The following is an 18,907-nucleotide window of genomic DNA, read 5'->3' as shown; positions in this document are numbered from 1 at the left end:
GAAGGAGATCAAACTTTTTTTGAAAGAACCATGTAATAGCAAATAGGACATCTTTTACTTCATGTTTGGCTTATGCAGCAGGATTGTAAAGAAGGCCCTTTCTCCAAAAATAATCAGGAGCTACATTGATTCTTATGGGCTATTCTTGATCTGTTGGTATTGGGATCGTTTTTGAGGTATCCTGGGGTGCCATCTTCCTGGTCAAACTTCTTATCTCCATTTATTAATAACTATTGTAACTTCCAGATCCTCACTGACTAATGGCTCTGCTTATTTCAAGAAATCCTCACACATCCCTTTAGTTGAGTGTCTGACATCTTAGGGGTTTTCCAAGATTTTCCACTTCACTGTGGTTAAGAGAATGGTTCACAGATAAAATGAAGCAAGCTAGGTAGATGACACTATTAAGCAGAAAATAATATTTTAGTGAAGATTAATTGTATAGGTGGTCAACACATTGGTGAATATACATATTTATGTTAAGGCAGTTTCTGCCCTTTTTATAGCACATTTTCACCATGATGAGTCTAATTGTTGGAATAGAGATATGAGCTTGAGGATTTCTGTTACCAGTTGGATGTGTAGCAATATCATAAAATAGTGTAACAGTCTACTCTTGAAGGACTCTGCCTGAGAGAGTTAAAAAGCCTATTCATACTAAGGAAAAAATGAAATTATCTTTGTTTAAGTATCTGAAAAGAATCCTGTTCTAAGTACGTATATATATACTTTATGGGATTGTGGAGATATTTTTAGTTGACATGTTTGCTTTTTAGAAATGTGAGTGTTAATGAGGATTTTTCCCCACCAAAAACAAAAACAAAACAAAACCCTTTTGCTGTGGTATATCCAAAGTTCTATTTAAGGTGGTTAATTCTATCTTAGAAACCATATGTGAGATCAGTGATAAAGCAAAAAGAAATGAAATCTTGCCCAAAGTCACAACAAGAGTCAGTGTTGGACTATAGTAATAAAATCTAAGAGTTCTGAGTCCTTCATTCTCCACCTGATGACATCAGATGTTTTTATTATTCAACATTTGGTTCGGGAGTTCCCTCTGTAGGCCCAGAGACAGTTTCTGGGAAGAAAATGAGAAGTAACATTTTCACCCTGTTACAGTGCATCACTACTGTACTAAGTAGGTGGCTTTCACGGTGTTGTGTATTGTGTATCCTGTACATTCATACTTTGATGTTGTTATCCGTTTTTACTAGGTGATTCCAAGCTGTTTCGACCCAGAAGACCCAGATCTAGCAGTGATGCACTGAGCGCCTCTTTTAACGGAGAAATGCTGGGGAACCGCTGTAATTCCTATGATAATCTGCCCCATGACAATGAGAGTGAGGAGGAAGTAGGGCTGCTCCATATTCCAGCTCTTATGTCTCCCCACACAGCTGAGGATGTTGACTTGAGCCCGCCAGACATTGGCGTCGCCAGCCTGGATTTTGATCCCATGTCATTTCAGTGCAGCCCCCCTAAGCCTGAATCAGAGTGTCTGGAGAGTGGGGCTTCCTTTTTTGACTCCTTAGGATACTCCCAGGAGAAACCGAGCACCAACAAAAAGGATACAGAAGCAGGTGGTAGCCAGTCTCAGACTCCAGGAAGCACTGCAAGTTCTGAAGCTGTCTCTCCTCTTCAGGAGAAACTGAGTCCATTCTTTACCTTAGACTTGAGTCCAACCGAAGAAAAATCATCCAAGCCATCCTCATTCACTGAAAAGGTCGTCTATGCTTTCTCTCCAAAGATTGGACGGAAGTTAAGCAAATCACCTTCTATGAATATATCTGAGCCAATTTCAGTTACTCTTCCCACTCGGGTATCGGAAGTCATGGGGACAGTGTCAAATACAGCAACTCCAAATGCATCTTCTCCAACCTGGAACAAAAGTGCTGAAGACAGTGATGTCATAAACAGATCCCCCACCCAGGTAGTAAAGATGAAAACAAGTGAGAGAGAGGCCCAAGAAGGATGTGAGTCTGAAGCCCAGCCCCTAGACCAGGGGGCTGCTGCAGAAGTAGAATCGCCAGGGAAAGAGGAGCAGGTCGTCTCGAGCAGTCAGAGTAAGGCTGTACCTTCTGGACAGACTCAGACAGGTACCATTTGTTTTCCTCCATTCTTTCCTTAAGCTAAGAGGGATCTTCAATTCTATGTGCCATCTGTGCCTTTTAAGAGAGAAATTTACTCCACAGCTAGCCTTTTATCAAAGAGAATGTTTTTCTGGGTGGTGCTGTGATGGCTCAAAGCCCTAAGTTAAAATCAAAGAAAAATCCCCCAAAGGGCCAGTGGTCCTGCTTCAGACCTTCATAAAGTCCCCTTTTGTCTTTCAACAGTCAGAATTCATGGATAATTTTTGCACAACTTCGTAGCTCTTGATTCTGTTTTCTAATAAAAGTACCTGTATTCTAGCCTTACGAGTAAACCAGCCAGCCTACTCCATCAAATGTAAAAACTATCCTTAATAATCTGCAGGCACTTGAAGCTTGTTATCTAAGCAGTCTTTTCTGAGCCAGATGAGGGACCTGCTTCCCCCCATCTCTGTAGCAATTCAAGAGGAGATTGCAATCTTTAAACACTTTGTTTTAGTTTTCCTTCTGAACCAGATGTGTTTTCTCCAGCATTTGCATGTGGGATAGAAGATCATGGATTGCCATTTTGAAATATGGAAGGCACCTGTTTTTTTAGTGATCACATGGGGCGCGTTTGGCTTTCCGTATAGGATAACACAAGCTACCTTTTCACTCTCATTTTTTTTCCCAATTTCCCACCAGGAGCAGTTTCCCATGACCCCCCTCAGGAGTCCGTTCCTGTCAGTTCAGTCTCTCTTATCCCACCACCACCGCCTCCGAAAAACGTTGCCCGCCTGTTGGCGCTGGCATTAGCTGAGTCTGCGCAGCAAGCCTCAACTCAGTCACTGAAGAGACCAGGGACTTCTCAGGCTGCTTATACAAACTATGGAGACCTAGCAGTAGCTGCACCGGAAGATCACCTGCCTAGCTCCTACTCTAGCGTTACTCTAGATAAAGCCTATTTCCAAACTGATAGGCCAGCAGAGGAGTTCCACCTCCAGAGCAGTGTATCGGGGAACTGTGACCAGCCCACGCCAGAGACAGCCACCATTGGGAGCCACACTCATGCCAGTGCGACTGAATCTGGGGAACAGCTGCACCAGGTTGACTTCCCAGGGAATCATCCACATCGGACCTATTTATCTGGGGACCCAGAAAAGGCCAGAATCACTTCAGTTCCCTTAACAGACTCCAAGTCTGATGATCACCTAAGTTTCCCTGAAGCCCAATCTGGGAAGACCAGTATGCCAACTGTCTCCTTTCTGGATCAGGACCAGTCTCAGCTTCATTTCTACAGCGGAGATCAGCCTCCTTCTTACCTTGGTGCATGCGTGGATAAGCCCCATCACCCGTCAGAACTTGCAGACAAATCTCCCACACCTTCTGGTTTGCCTCGGGACAAAATCTACCCTCCTTCTGGGTCCCCCGAAGAGAAGGCCAGCACGGCCACCGTGGCTTACATGACAACTGCTCCAGCAACAGCTGAAATCGGCACCAGGGAGGCCAACTGGGATGCGGTGGTTGAACAAGGCCCCACCACCGAGTTCGCTGCTGCCACCCTCCAGCGCGCTCCGAGAACTAACCGTCCCCTTCCTCCGCCTCCTTCCCAGAGGCCAGCGGAGCAGCTGCCGGGCCTGGGGCAGGTACAAGCAGCAGCCAGCGTAGGACTGAGTAATTCCCACAAGGTAAGGAGGGGAGGGGGTCAGGGAGATGAAATAGACTTTTTTCCGAAGGTATGTCACTTTTCAGCAGGGTGTGCTGTCACTTTTGAGTCACACAGGCCATTTCTGTTGAGTCCTGAGGCAGGTTTCCGTGAAACATTTCCTGTCTGAGGTTGGACCCTGCCTTTACCTTGATGCCAGTTTTTCTCTGAGAGAGGAGCAGTTACTCAGGGACTCTAGGTTAACTATACCTGCTGCTTCCTAAAGCATCTAGGTAGTTTATTCACAGCGATGCAGAGATCATGATCAAGTCAATCAGATTTTATTCACAGCGATGCAGAGATCATGATCAAGTCAATCAGATTGGGCTTCAGGTGTCAGGGCTGCAGGTCGCCCCACCCCCCTCCGTCACTGATTCATCGTGGCTTTAGGCAGGTCATTTAACCCACCCTGCGCCAGTGATTCACATCTGCGCAATGAATGTGCTTTGTTCTTGAGAATAAAGCCTTTTTCCTTGTAGACTTTTTTTTTTTAAAGACTTTATTTATTTATTCATGAGAGACAGAGAGAGAGAGAGAGAGAGAGAGAGAGAGAGAGGCAGAGACACAGGCAGAGGGAAAAGCAGGCTCCATGTAGGGAGCCCGATGTGGGGCTCGATCCCCGGTCTCCAGGATTACGCCCTGGTCCGAAGGCAGACGCAAAACCACTGAGCCACCCAGGGATCTCCTTGTAGACTTTTTAGAAATGTAAGAGATGACAGTGTCTTAGGTCTTTTTTGTCATTTTCTTAACATAAACCAGCAGGTTGTTCTGTAGTCAAGCATCTGCTTAGAGGAGAGAATATTGTATGTAGAATGCTGAGAATGTCTTTCTGACTCTCATGCTTTAGAAAAGTGCCCCACATACTTTGTGGTCACCTCGAACTGAAGAGACTTCAGTATGTCGGCTTTAGTGGAGGATGATGCTATTTCTAGCAACTGCTTCTCAAGGATAGCATATTTGCAGCATTGCAGTGAGGATCATGTTTGACTTCAGTTGCTACAGACCAGGGTGGAGTAGAAAGTGGGGAGAGACCGTAGCCGATTAATTTGAATGGCGCATCAGACAAGTCACCTCATTACCCTTCCCTAGATTGGTGGGAGGTGCTTACACTGCTCACGACGTATAGCCGTGAGCCACTTCACAAATCTGTCTAGCTAGAATCAACTCTTCTTGTTTAACAAAATGTTCTTGGTGTTGAGACCGAGCTAGACAGGTAGACCCGGTATATGGTTTTAAGCGTGACTATACCTTAAACCTCTGTTTTGGTCTGCACGTTGAGATAATGTCAGGGCAACCTCGTCTCATGTTTAAAGCTTATCACGAATTAAAACTCTTTTCCAAAGATGGTAATGGCTGTTATACCAGGTGGCAGCACAGACCTTTTCCTGGTGGTGAGGACAGACTGGCCTCCTGTCTTGTCCAGGGCCACCACGTGGCTTGGGAAGTTTCAAGCTGCTACCCAAATAGCCTCCACTTGTGGGTTACAGATTGAAGATCCCACACTTGTGGGCTACAGATCCCACAGAGGGGAGCATAAACAGCAAGCTCATAATATGATCATCTTTCCACAGGTTCAGGTAGTTCCAGCTCCGGAGAGACCACTTGAACCCAGAGCCAGGGATGACCCCACACCTGCCCTTGTCAGCGATGGCAGCGCAGCTGCTCAGTGTCCCGCCTCTGCTCCTGCCGTGCAGCCAAGCCTTCCCGAAAAGTTGCGGGAAGGTGCCCGGGCCCCACCGCTGCACCTGCGTGCTGAGTCTGTCCCCGTGTACCCCTCTTGTGGCTTTCCCGCACCAGCTCCCCCCACCAGGACAATGGAGAGTAAAATCGCCGCCGCCGTACACTCCAGCAGCACAGATGCTCCCAGCACTTCCAGTTACCACCCCTTTGTCACCGCGTCCTCAGCTTCCGTGGACGATGTTCTCCCTCTACCACTCCCTGTCCCACAGCCCAAGCATGCTTCTCAGAAAACGACCTACTCCACCTTTGCGAGGCCTGACGTCACCGCCGAACCCTTCGGTCCAGAAAACTGTTTGCATTTCAGTATGACTCCAAACTGCCAGTACCGTCCCCAGAGCGTACCTCCACATCATAATAAGTTGGAGCAGCACCAGGTGTATGGTTCCCGGTCAGAGCCGCCAGCCTCCATGGGCCCTCGTTATAACACATACGTGGCCCCGGGAAGAAACGCGTCCGGACATCACCCCAAGCCGTGCAGCCGAGTGGAGTACGTGTCTTCCCTGGGCTCCACACTTCGGAGTAGTTGTTACCCTGAAGACATTCCCTCATACCCTACCATCCGGAGGGTGCAGTCTCTCCATGCCCCTCCGTCTTCCATGATCCGCTCCGTTCCCATTTCACGGACAGAAGTTCCCCCGGATGATGAACCGGCCTACTGCCCACGACCCCTGTACCAGTATAAGCCATATCAGTCCTCCCAGGCCCGCTCAGATTACCACGTCACTCAGCTTCAGCCTTACTTTGAGAACGGTCGGGTCCACTACAGGTACAGCCCATACTCGAGTTCCTCTAGTTCCTATTACAGCCCAGAAGGAGCCCTGTGTGACGTGGATGCGTATGGCACGGTGCAGCTGAGGCCCCTCCACCGCCTACCCAATCGCGACTTTGCCTTCTACAACCCTAGGCTGCAAGGAAAGAACTTGTACGGTTACGCTGGTTTGCTCCCGCGCCCCCGGGCCAACATGACTGGCTATTTCTCTGGTAATGACCACAACGTAGTCAACATGCCTCCGACGGCTGATGTAAAGCACGCTTACACCTCGTGGGATCTTGAGGACATGGAGAAATACCGCATGCAATCCATCCGGAGAGAGAGCCGCGCTCGGCAGAAGGTGAAGGGGCCCGTTATGTCCCAGTATGATAACATGAGCCCGGCCGTGCAGGATGACCTGGGTGGGATCTATGTCATCCACCTCCGTAGTAAATCCGATCCTGGGAAAACTGGACTTCTCTCGGTGGCAGAGGGAAAGGACGGGCGGCACGCAACCAAAGCCGTCAGCCCCGAAGGAGAGGACCGCTTCTATAGGAAGCATCCAGAGCCAGAGTTCGATAGAGCCCACCACCACGGAGGATATGGCAACGGACAGTCAGAGAAACCCACCCTCCCTCAGAAGCAGAGCAGCCTCAGGAACAGGAAGCCTCACGACATGGGTTGTAGCCTCCCTGAGCACAGGGCACACCAGGACGCAAGCCATAGGCAGTTATGTGAGTCAAAAAATGGGCCACCGTACCCCCAAGGAACTGGCCAGTTAGATTATGGGCCCAAAGGGATTCCAGACGCTTCCGAGCCAGTCAGCTACCATAACTCTGGAGGGAAATACATTCCGTCGGGGCAGGAGTCTCTCAGACTGAACCACAAAGAGGTGAGGCTCTCCAAAGAGCTGGAGAGGCCTCGGGCCAGGCAACCTCCCGCCCCAGAGAAACACTCCAGAGACTGCTACAAGGAGGACGAACATCTCACCCAGTCCGTCGTCCCACCCCCGAAACCAGAGAGGAGTCATAGCCTGAAACTCCATCACACCCAGAATGTGGAGAGGGACCCCGGTGCGCTCTACCAGTACCAGACACATGGCAAGCGCCAGAGCAGTATGACTGTTGTGTCCCAGTATGATAACCTGGAGGGCTACCACTCCCCACCCCAGCACCAGCGAGGAGGCTTTGGAGGAGGAGCAATGGGGACGTACATGCCCTCTGGCTTTCCCCACCCGCAGAACAGGACATATGCTACAGCTTTGGGTCAGGGGGCCTTCCTGCCCACAGAGTTGTCCTTGCAGCACCCTGAAACACAGATCCATGCAGAATGAGCCCTGGAGCAATAGAGTTGAAGCAGCCTCTGCTGGACAGTGGACTGTTCTATTTTTTTCAGTAACCAAAAAGATTAAAAGAAAAAAAAAAGCTACAATCCACCCTCCCCTGACCACATTAAAAAAAAAAAAAAAAAGAAAGAAAAAAAAATCACCATCTTTTTCCCTCTTCCCTGCTTCATTATCATTTTCCATCTCTAGACTGTGATTTTTGTCATTAAAAAAGATCTGAATGATTGTAAAGCACTGTGTTGAAAACCTAGTGAAGAAATTTGTCACAGACCATACTTGCCATATGGGGCTAATTTGTCAGAGCCTGAGGACTGCCTTTAACTGAATTTGAATTTACCTTTGTCCTTCTTAGTATTTGCTATATAGCGCAGAGCGGTTTATGTCTAGTTCCGGGGTAGGCTTTTGCATTTTCCGTTGCATTCCTACTGACATACTAGCCATGCAGCTTGCCCAGGTCGACACTCGGTTTTTATCACTTCATTCTCCCTGACTTTGAAGGGTCTCGTGTGTTAAATTAGAACAGAGGAACCCTGATCCTTCAGATGAGTCTGTCAGACAATTAGCACAGTATAATTTTTTAAAAAATAAATAAATAAATAAAGGACTGAAGACTTTAAGCATCTAATAAAGAGTCATCATAAAATATCAGGCCATTTAGACCCAGACTGAACCATGTTCTTTACGTTCTTAACTTCTCAGAGTCCTCCCTCGTAGTACAGTGGGCAGGCTGATGTCAACTGCACAAGGGAAGGGATTCTAAAGTCGGGAGTAAAGAAACTTCTTAGGCAGAAGTCGGTGAACTTCATTAGCACCATGAAACCCTTTCAGTGCTTCTAACGTGTTGCCTGCCTTCAGTTTTTTTTTTTCCAATGATATTTGGTAAATTGCAATCCTAGTAAAACATTTCATGCCATTTGTTCTCCTAAAGCAACTTTTTCTTTTCTTTTCTTTTCCTTTTTTTTTTTTTTTTTTCCATTGGGGGGAGAAACAAACCCCAGCATGACTTGACTGGATAAATACACATAATTTATCATGATTACAAATTTACATGTTAATTTGTGTTTCTGAACCAGAGTACAGGTACCAGTTTCTTGGGAACTCTTAAAGTAGCTATGAAATTACTGGTTAGCAAACTGAAAGCCCCTGCAATAATTACACGTAGCACACCACCCCCATTTCACCAGTTGACGTCCTAAGGAATTCGTGTGCCGTTTGCTCCCTCTGCACTGGAGCGGTCACAATTTTACTGTAATTGCCATTTTTACACCAGCATTTCAGGTATAGTTCTTAAAACTCCGTGAGCATGTTAAACATGTGGAATACCCTGGACTTCCTTTTGAAAGTCACATTCCCGGTTCGACAGCGGTCTGGCCTGACTCCACTCCATCTCCGCACCAGCCCCCCACCCCCACCCCCAACATCCACGCCAGACCCACAAGGCAGTCCTATATTTACAAACACGTTTAAATTGTCATTGCATTCCATAACTCTCAATAATACTTGAGTTTTATACATTCACATGTTTTAAAAGCGCAGTTTGTAGAAGACACTAGGAGAATTTCATTCCATTTGCTGGATGATTGCTGCTCTGGCTTTTTAAGACTTGGAATTAACTTTTATTTAGAGCAAAGGAAGAAATCTTTTAAGAGGCTAAATTCATGCTGCTATTATTGCTGTGAAATTGTATAAAGATTAGGATTCATGCCAGTTCTTTTTTTTTTATTATTATTTAAAAGAAAATCATGTGATTGCATTTTAAGGGTTTATATTTAGAAAAAAAATAAAGTTTTAAGAACACAGTTATTTATATGTGGAAATACTCTATAAGGTTTTCTTTTGTTTACCCAGAGAAATTCATTCAATAAGGATCATGGTAGCAGCCCTGACATACTGACCTGTGGAAGGTCTGGAAATGTCTCTACATTACATATGCAGACCCAGTGGGAATAGAATCACAGTGTTAGGGAACCTGATAGGATCCTTCACACAAACACATCAAGTGCTATATACAGGAGTTTGATCTTTGGCGAATATGCAGCACTAACTTTTTTTTTTTTTTTTTTTTAACCTTAACCATCTTTGTGTCACGTAGGCAACCCATCGCCCCTCTGAGATCACACAAGCCCTGTAAGTTCTCACCAGCAGCATGGAGTGTAGGAAGGAGCCAGTATGACGAGGAGGTACAGAAGGAGTTAGGAACTGGGATCCCAGAAGGAAGCGGCTGAAGGAGTCCTGTCTAATTTTAATATTTGTGGATTTGTTGTCACACACATTGTTTACTCCTGAACCTAAGTCTCTTTTATGAAGACGGAGGTTAATTCCTCAGAACCAGTACTTTATTAATGTCCTGTGGGCTTAGAAATATCAGGTGGATATTTTGAATACAGAATAACAACTCAAATTTACTGGTATAATCGTGAAACACCGGCTTTAGGTAAAATCTAGAGTTGTTCCATTTAATGTACGTAGTGACAGCCTTAACTTTGGATTCAGTTTTTTTGAGGGACTTTGCCTGTATCTTTCCCTTTCTAATACTGTAGGGTAGAAACCTTGTGGCAGGTTACTGTGAGCCAGGCTAACTCAGCACAGTTCACATGGTGTGTGACTTCGCAAACAGTTAACAGTTCAAATTTTGACATGGAGCATTATGATCAAGGAAATGGAGCTGCCTTATGCATTAGACCCATAATTTAATTCTATTGGTATTTTCATAGCTGTGTCTCCAGATTGTATCTTTTTGGCAAAATTCTGATGTCACAGTTTGGTTTGATTGAAACAAATACTCCCTGGATGTCTGGCCAGAGACTTTGCTAACAGCCCCAGAGGTGCCACTTTCTTACTAATTTCATCTGAGCCTTATTGCTTTAATGTATTCAGTTTGCTTTTAAAGACGCAAATCCCCAGGATGGTCCCACCAATAGGGCCTGCACATTTTTAGAATGGCAAAGCATTTTTTAAAAGTTAGGGTCAGGTTGAAAACTTCTAAGACGACTCTGTTAAAGAGGGACCGTCAGATTGGGAATGGAGATAGAAGGGTAGGTAACCACATTTGAAGTGGCAATAGATGCATACGATGTAAATTGGAAATTTGCCCCTTGAGTGATAAAAGGAGCCTGCAGGGTCCATATATCTGTTCCCCGCTTTGTTTGTCAATCATCCTTCATTATGTTGGCAAAGTATCATCTGAGCAATGTGTGTAAGGAAATTATAATGAAAGCAAAAGTATGTCAGAAAAGTTACTTCCAAATGGTTAGAGGCATGTGATTTTCAGTACTGTGTGTTACGGAAACGTCAGGAATGGTATATTTTAATGTCAGTGTGCACAGAGGGTCTTTTTTCCTTTTCTGATTAGTAACTGTTAGTGTTCAAAGAATAAAAATGGTTGTTTTACAGTTTAGATTCTAAGGTAGCAAAACCTGATTTTTCAGCCATGACCTGCATGAGAGAAGCATCCTAGGAAGTCTTAGATCATACCTTTGAGTTCTTAACTTTAATTTATATAGTGTTTTTTTTTATGTTTTAATATTTTTGTGAACTGGTGTAAATTGTTAATGCATATAAGCTTGTGTATTTTTGTAAATAGTTTTGTGATTTATTTCTTGACCCATATGTAAATATTTAGAGTCTCATTTCTTCAAAACTTATTTGAAGCTGAGTTGTGGGCTTGGGGTTTTGTTTGTTTCTTTGTTTTGGTTGGGGGAGGGGGGAGAGCAGAGATTTTGTACTCCAATAATCCAGATGGAGATATCTTGTGGTTTAAAGCAAATGTCCCACTGAAAGCAATTCAAATATCAACAAAATTATTTCAGGTTAAAACAGATTTCTTTGTGTATGTGTTTCCTTCTTGCCCTAATATGACTCTAACAAAATGGTAAAACTGGGGTTATTCAAAAAGGTACGTATATAACACATTATGATACCAAATGGCATACAGTATTTGAAGGAAGGGGTTTAATGTCTCCTGTTTATATCTGTTTGCCACAGTGTGCTGCCTGGCTGGGTTTTCTCCTGGTCACACGGGCTCTTTAGAACCACAGAGACCTGTCACCCTGTGCTGGAAAATCTCGAGAGAGTTGTTCCATCTAGGGCTGCCCGAACGAACCCACAGCCAGCTGCTGTGGCCTGACTCCCAATCTGCCAGTTTCTAGGAAACCAGAATTGTCTTCTGAGCTCAGGATGCTCCATAAGGGGATTCTAAATAACAACCATTATTTCTAAAGATTCTCTCAAAGCATCTTGGACATCCTGTTGACCTTTCAGAGAGAAATGACCAGAAAAGAGTCATCTCTTACACCCTGTGGCAAGCTGGTTCGTGGCAAACCCATTAGAGTATTTCAGTGACACAAGTACTGCAAGTAAGCTAGCTGCCTGGCAAGGGATCCAGAGTGTAGTGCTATGCTGAAGTCCTGCTCAAAAAGATTTTAGTATCAGGATTTTTTTTGAAGGAAGGAAAAAACCATGATACTGAGCTAATCAAGTCTTAGTTTCCTTATTGGGAGTCGTAAGTTATAAATCATTCTTCATTCTGAATTATTAGGGCCTTTACCCCCTTCTGCCTATAGTAGGAAAACTTGCCTGTTTTGTACAGATGACCCTGGAGAGCCATTTTCTTAAAAAAAATATATATATATATTTATTTATTCATGAGAACACAGGCAGAGGGAGAAGCAGGCTCCCTACAGGGAGCCCGATGCGGGACTCGCTCCCAGGTCTCCAGGACCACACCCTGGGCTAAAGGCAGACGCTTAACCGCTGAGCCATCCAGGTGCTCCCACCCATTTTCTATATACCTGCACACCGCAGTACAGGCTATAAGCAAAGGTACAACCAGAACTCTCAGTAAACGTTCCAGACCTGAACACATTTCCCTTGGAACTGTCCTGATGGGATTAAAGAAAAGATCTGTGTGACATTTCCACTGGATCGCCTTAATTTTCTGGGACTCAAAGTTATTTACCAATAATTTCATCACCAAATTTCCTTCATATTGATAAAAATACGGTACTTGTTAAAATGTGTAGTCATTATTGAAGAATCTGTGGCAGACACACTGGTGGCATTTGAGACTTATAATTATGGTTCTGTGGGAAAAGGCACGTTTTAAAGTACTATTGACTCCCCATTACAGTGAATCCTTGGTCATCTACAACCACCTAAAACTAAGACATTTTAGTTGGTCATGTTTCTCACACAGTTGAGAGGGTATGTCTTAAAAAGAAAACGGTGATATTTAATTTTTATTTTAAATGTTTAAATTACTGCCAGAATATGTTTCAAACCACAAGCTTTGTTGCCATTATACCTAAAGACTCATCACTTATATGTATGGATTACCAGGCTATAGGGATACTCTCGGGGGCACACTGAGATGTGGGAGTGTCTGTTCTGTTCCAGGCACCCTACCACCACTCTCCTAGTATAGTCTTGCTTTTTAAATTTCCTATATCCTCTTTTTCTCTCTGCTGTCACTTCTCACTGTTGTCTGCAAACTACCTCTAAACCTTCCTCTTCCTCCAAAATAAATAACCTTGTCAAAACAGTGAGCAAAAGAAGTTCTGAACTGGGACCCGGAAAGACTTGGACTCTGTGCCCTCTATTTTTCATTATTTGGAGCCTCTTGCTCTTTTCTCCTAACAAAGTGCTGGAATAGCCAAGTTCCGGAAGTGAGATATTATTGCAGAAGATAAGATGTATGAGATATTACTGTATTAGAGGGGAGAATGAAACCAAGACCATGAGAGCTCTCCCTGCATGTGACATTCTGTGAGAGAGCTGTATGGTTAGACACCAGCATTTTTCCTGTTAATACTGTGAAGCATTTCTCTGTGTGAGTCCCTAGAGGATGTCTAGCATTTACCATGAACCCCAGGGGGGAGGAGGAGAAGTCTGTCATGTACACAGACCACTTCAGCTGTCCTTGAGTCTTTCAAGTAGTAGGGTTTTTTTTTTTTTAATTTCCTAAAAACAGTTTGAAAAACATCCTGAGATTTCTCAGCCACTTGTTCATATTTTAAACTGAGCAAGTAGCTCTTAAATTTATATGTATATAAAGCATCTGAAAAACCAGTTAAACATTAGGTTTTTTTTTTTGAGCAATCACCAGATAGGCTGATTCAGTAGGTCTGGCCTGGACTCCGGAATCCACAGTTGTAGCAACCACTACATGTGATTCTGGTACAGATGGTTGATAAGTACTGATCTAGACAGCATTTTTTTTTTTTGTTTAGTTTAAATTCAATTTGCCAACATATAGTGTAACACCCAGTGTAGACAGCATCTTTAATAGCTTTCTTCTAAAGAGAACCTATTTTTTTATTTAAGATTTTTTTGAAATTTATTCATGGGAGACACAGAGAGAGGCAGAGACACAGGCAGAGGGAGAAGCAGGCTCCATGTAGGGAGCCCGATGTGGGGCTCGATCCCAGGGCCCTGGGATCACGGCCTGAGCCAAAGGCAAATGCTTAACCGCTGAGCCACCCAGGTGCCCCGAGAACCCATTTTCTACTTCATTTAGCTTTACCACTTTTTCTCATTTGTACCTTAGTCTCCTATCATTTTAGTGATACTGGAACACAAATTTATTCATTTTCCTGTCCCCAGTGGTTAAATAGTACGCCTAGATTCAACTATTTGTGACAATGACACATAGAAATTAGGACTAATTGAGCTGACAACATAGAAAACAACGTTCTCTGAAACTGGTAAAAACAATACTGAGGACCAGAGCATTGATTCCAGTTATCCATCTATATAGTTCTTTCACATGAGAGGCATGTAGGCCCATTAGGAAGTGTAGTTAATGCATGTTTACTATTCAGTCAGTCACCTGTTTCAAACACTGTATTCATGGGAAACAACTCTTAGAGCCAAGTGATGTGCTCTCCTTTCTCACCAAAACTTTGATAAAAATTACTAGCACGTAATTTGTTTATCTGGCTTTTTGGTTTTAGGTACCTTATCAATTGAGGGCAACAATGTAGCAACGTTTTTAGCAGGTAAGGACAACTAACCCTATGCTTCCTCTACTATAGTGCCAGTCAAGCATTTTACATCTATCAACTCATTTGTCCTCCTAGCCCGTCGCTTTACAGATGAAGCCAAGACACAAGGTTGAACCCTTTGCCCGCTGTCAACCAGTGAGTGAGCGGTGGAGCTGAAACTCGGGCCCAGGCACTCTCGATGTGAGTCTATGCTCTAATCAAAGCAGACTTTGAAGTTAGGTAGCTGAATCCTGACTTGCTACTGACTAATTCTAAAACCCTCCCGGAGCTACTAAGCCCTCCTAAAACTACATCTGCAACGCTCAACTGAGCCATGACTCGCTCAGCTCTGAAATGCCCAGTTAGGTACCCGGGTCTCTGGAGGGGTTGGGGAGGAGAGCAGAACCCAGCAGCCCTCGGCCAGGGTACTCAGCTCACCGCAGTCACAGGAAAGAGGGCTCTACGATGCTTAGGTAACTGTCCTTAAGAATTTAAGGAGGCAAAAAAAAAAAAAAAAGAAATTTAAGGAGGCAATTGTAATTTGGCTCAACGGAGTCAAGAACCGGAAGGTCTCACATAGTTGACAGACCTCTTTCAGGAAGAGTCTTGAGTCCTAAGTGGACACGCAAGACATAACTTGGGGGCTAAAATGAACCCTCACAGTGAAGCTCGGAGCACGACCTGGGAGTGAAAAAAAGCCCTAGTTTTTTGAAAGCATTTTGCAGTTATTCAGTAAATACCTTTACGTAGACAGCACTGGTGATTACGGGAATCACGTGCACCTTCTGCACGGGAGCTACGGCCTCTCCATGTCACACCGGTGACTCCGCAGCTCAGGGAGCCGGTCTTAGGGACAGTTGCCAGCTGCGCCGTCTGGGCCAGCGGAATCCCTCCCTGCAGGCTCCACTTGTCACACTGCCCTGAGTGTTGGTGAGCGTGCCCCGGGTTGATGCGAAGAATCCCTGCTGAAGAGACGTGGCCTTGATGGTCTCCAGTGTTAAATGGTAATACTTGGTAAAGAGCAAGGGACCTTGCCCTTATTCTTAAACACACATACATTTTTCTTGATTCAAAAAGTGTTAAAGCAAAGTGACCATCCAGAGAAGAGAGTAGATGGATAGTAGTAACTAATAGTTCTAACCATTTATTGATCGATTGTCAGGTGCCAGGCTATCCTATGTGTTTCTACATGTATTAATATAACTCCGTCTTCATGACAATTATGTGACGTAGCACTACTACTTTGATTGCCACTTTACAGATAATGAATCTGAGGCCCAAACTCTCTGACGCCGGAGCCTGTAGCTTATGTTTTTGTTTGTTTGTTTGTTTAGGGGGAGAGAGAGCCCAGGGGAGGGGAGGGTACCGGCAGAGGGAGAGAGAGAGAGAGAGAGAGAGAGAGAGAGAGAGAGAGAACCTTAAGCAGACTCCGCTGTGAGCGTGGAGCTGGACACAGGGCTCGATCTCACAACTCTGAGATCACAACCTGATCTGACGTCAAGAGTCAGACACTTAACCTACTGAGCCACCCAGGCACCTTATTTCTTTGTTTTAAGGAGGCTTCACACCCAGTGGGAGCCCAACGTGGGGCCTGACCTCAGGACCCTGAGATCAAGACCTGAGCTGAGATCAAGAGAGAGAGCCTTAACCAATGAAGCCCACCAGGTGCCCTGAGCCTGCCATTTTCATCCCTGCGCTATGCCACCTGCCCACAGTGGATCTTCAAAGGCTACGAACACCCTAACCCAGACATGCGCACACCATGCTATTGAATCACAGGGGAACCCACTCCTCCCTCCCGGGCAAGGCTGGGCCTACGCTGTAGTAGCACCATCACAGTCTCGGTACCTTGACACACAAACTCGTGTATTTCCTGCTTGAGCAAAATCTGCTGCAGGTCCAGGTGACTGAGGGTGACGGTCCTCTGTGTGGCCACTCAGCAATCGGGGTGAGGGCGGCTTCCCCATCCCTTAGCCACATCGTCTGAAGCACATTCCTGGAAAGCTGGGGAGGTGGGGGGGAGCCCAGGGGGCCTCACACACACGGTTCAAGCAGCGCACACCGTTCCTGCTCAGAGCTCACGAGCCAGAAGTAGTTTCGGTGTCGTGTCCGAAGCCGGGGAAGGGCGCAGGCTCAGGGCAGCTCGCCACGCGCCGGAGGGAGGGCCCGGCAGGGCAGCGGCGGGCGGCACGCGTGGGCCACGGCGCCTGGCCTGCCCTCGGATGGTCCCTCCCCGTCCGTCCGCTGCAGACCACCATGTCACAGTGCCCGAAACTACTGCCGTGGTCGCGGGCCCCTGGGACAAGGTCAGGGGACGATAGTTCTCTGGACAAAAAGAGGTTGGAGGGGCAACCACTGGTTGGCAGGCCTCCTGGTGAGGTGTCCCTTGGGGGGGCCCAGAATGGTAGCAAGAAGTTGGCCCTGCACCCACAGACAGGCGTCTGATGGTAGGTTGGAGAAGAGCTTCTGGAAGCAAAGAGACGGCGTGTCGCTTCCAGGGAAGTGGAGGAGGGCTGGCAGAGGGGCAGGGCGCCCTGGGAACGCGTTGGAGACCCAAATCCCGCCACCCTCCCTCTGCTCTGTCGCTGGCCTCACGGACCCCCTCCTTCCACAGTCGGGCCACGTCCACTTCCACCTCAGGCCACCATTCCTCCCGCAGCAATGCTCAGCCCCACGTGTGCATGTGACTTGCTCTTTCACTTCCAGTCTTTGCCCAGGTGTCGCCCTCTTGGAAGACTTCCTTGACCACGCTCTAAAACAGCACCCCCGGGACCCTCAATCCACTTGCTCTGCTTTCCCGTGCTCCCTCCGCGTGATTAGCTCTCCCTCCTCCAGAGTGTGAACCCCAAGAGCACAGAACTTTGTCGGACCCTAGGCCTGAAACAGTGCGACAGCCATGTGTGCGTCCGCGCTCGTTGAGCGGAGGTACCGATGGGTCTGTTCCCCACAATAATGCAGGGAAGGCAGGTCCTCAGAAACCCCTGTCTGGGCCCTGGAATAGGACCGCTCATCTTCCTTCAGCGGCAAGGATGAACCCAGCGTCCCTTCTCTGCTTGACCTTTGCACTAGCTGTGTTGCTTGATGGCCCAAAGGAGCACACGCGGGCTTCGATGACCTCCTGCTGCCAGGGTGCTAGAAACTAGGGTGAGAACTAATCAGGAAATCTTTTTAAAGGAGGTCAGTTTTGAAAATTGTTTGGAAAGTAGTGAGGGGAAGTTACCTGGAGGAGAAGAATGGAGATGTTCTGAGTGTCCAGGGGGACTTCGTTCCCACACTCTCGTCCGCCCTACAGAGCACCTGACGTAGGGTGTGGGCCTGAGAAGATGTAAGGAACCCAGGTCGTGGCAACTTTGGAAGAGAAGGGGAAACTGAGGCTTGAATAGTGTTCACCCAACACCCGGAATGAGTACGTAAATGAGTTAGTCCCCGAGAGATCTCCTCTAAGCTCTGTGAGGTTAAAGGAAACAATGAAAATATTCACCATGTTCCCTAGACCCTACAGGATGAAGTTACAGGAGGTCAGAGGCCTCGGAAGCCTCGAGAATGCTCTGGCAGTAATTGCCACGGACTGTGGATTTCACTGCTGGCCCCCCCTCCTGGGGGAGAAGCGGCCTCCTCGCTTGGTCCTCTCATGCCGCTCGGGCTCCTCGCCTTGGTTGTGGGAGAGATGGTTCTCTCCCGGCCAGATCTCCTTACTAGCGGCCGGGGACTGTCTCGGCTTTTTTATTTTTTTATGGCCCTTTCCTTTAAAACAACAACAACAACAAAACACCCAAAGCAAACCCTAAAACATGTCGAGGAGCCCCCCAAGCCCTGGCACTGGGCAGGCGCGCCCGCCGTGGGACCCGCGTGTACCTCGCCACCCTCGAAGCAGGCGACTTGGCCAGGATCGCTGGCAGCCGTCACCCTCCCACTCTCAGGGAACCCTGGCTCCCGCGCAGGTTCCCATCTTACACAGATGGCCCGTGCGGACGCCTCTCAGATACGGGGACGTCCGTCCAAAGGCTGGCTCGTGGTCCAGGGAGGTACCTGCCGCCCTGCCCGGGCTCCCCCGGGGGCCTCAGCGGCGTGTGCAGCCAGCCCGCAGCCCCGGGTCACCCGGCAAGAGGGGCGACGTGGTGCGGGGGCCAGTGGCCTACGAGGGGGCCTTTACACACGGTGTCGGAGGAGCCGGGGGGCCCGGGCGTCGGGGGAGCTGGGGACCCAGGCGTCGGAGGAGCAGGGGCCCGGGTGTGGGGGGTGGCCAGCCGGTCTCCCAGCCAGACTGCGGGAGGTCCAGGTCCGAGTGGGCCTCAGGCTTCCAGCCCTGAGGGTTGGTGGCCG

At 47.0% G+C, this 18,907-nt stretch overlaps 1 protein-coding gene across 10 annotated transcripts in view; it reads left to right on the top strand.

The window, feature by feature from the left end:
- Positions 1 to 11,424, top strand: part of ARHGAP32 (Rho GTPase activating protein 32) — a 291,519-nt gene extending 280,095 nt beyond the window's left edge. For all 10 annotated transcript variants that reach the window (XM_072822689.1, XM_072822691.1, XM_072822687.1 and 7 more), the window contains 3 exons: positions 1,215 to 2,093; positions 2,769 to 3,751; positions 5,340 to 11,424. In XM_072822689.1, the coding sequence (XP_072678790.1) occupies positions 1,215 to 2,093; positions 2,769 to 3,751; positions 5,340 to 7,592 (4,115 nt within the window). In that variant the 3' untranslated portion in view covers positions 7,593 to 11,424. The remainder of the gene's footprint in view (positions 1 to 1,214; positions 2,094 to 2,768; positions 3,752 to 5,339) is intronic.
- Positions 11,425 to 18,907: the final 7,483 nt, after the last annotated feature.

This window comes from Canis lupus, chromosome 3 (assembly GCF_048164855.1).
Source record: "Canis lupus baileyi chromosome 3, mCanLup2.hap1, whole genome shotgun sequence".
In the NCBI taxonomy this organism is placed as follows: domain Eukaryota; kingdom Metazoa; phylum Chordata; class Mammalia; order Carnivora; family Canidae; genus Canis; species Canis lupus.
This window is presented reverse-complemented; position numbering and strand designations above follow the sequence as displayed.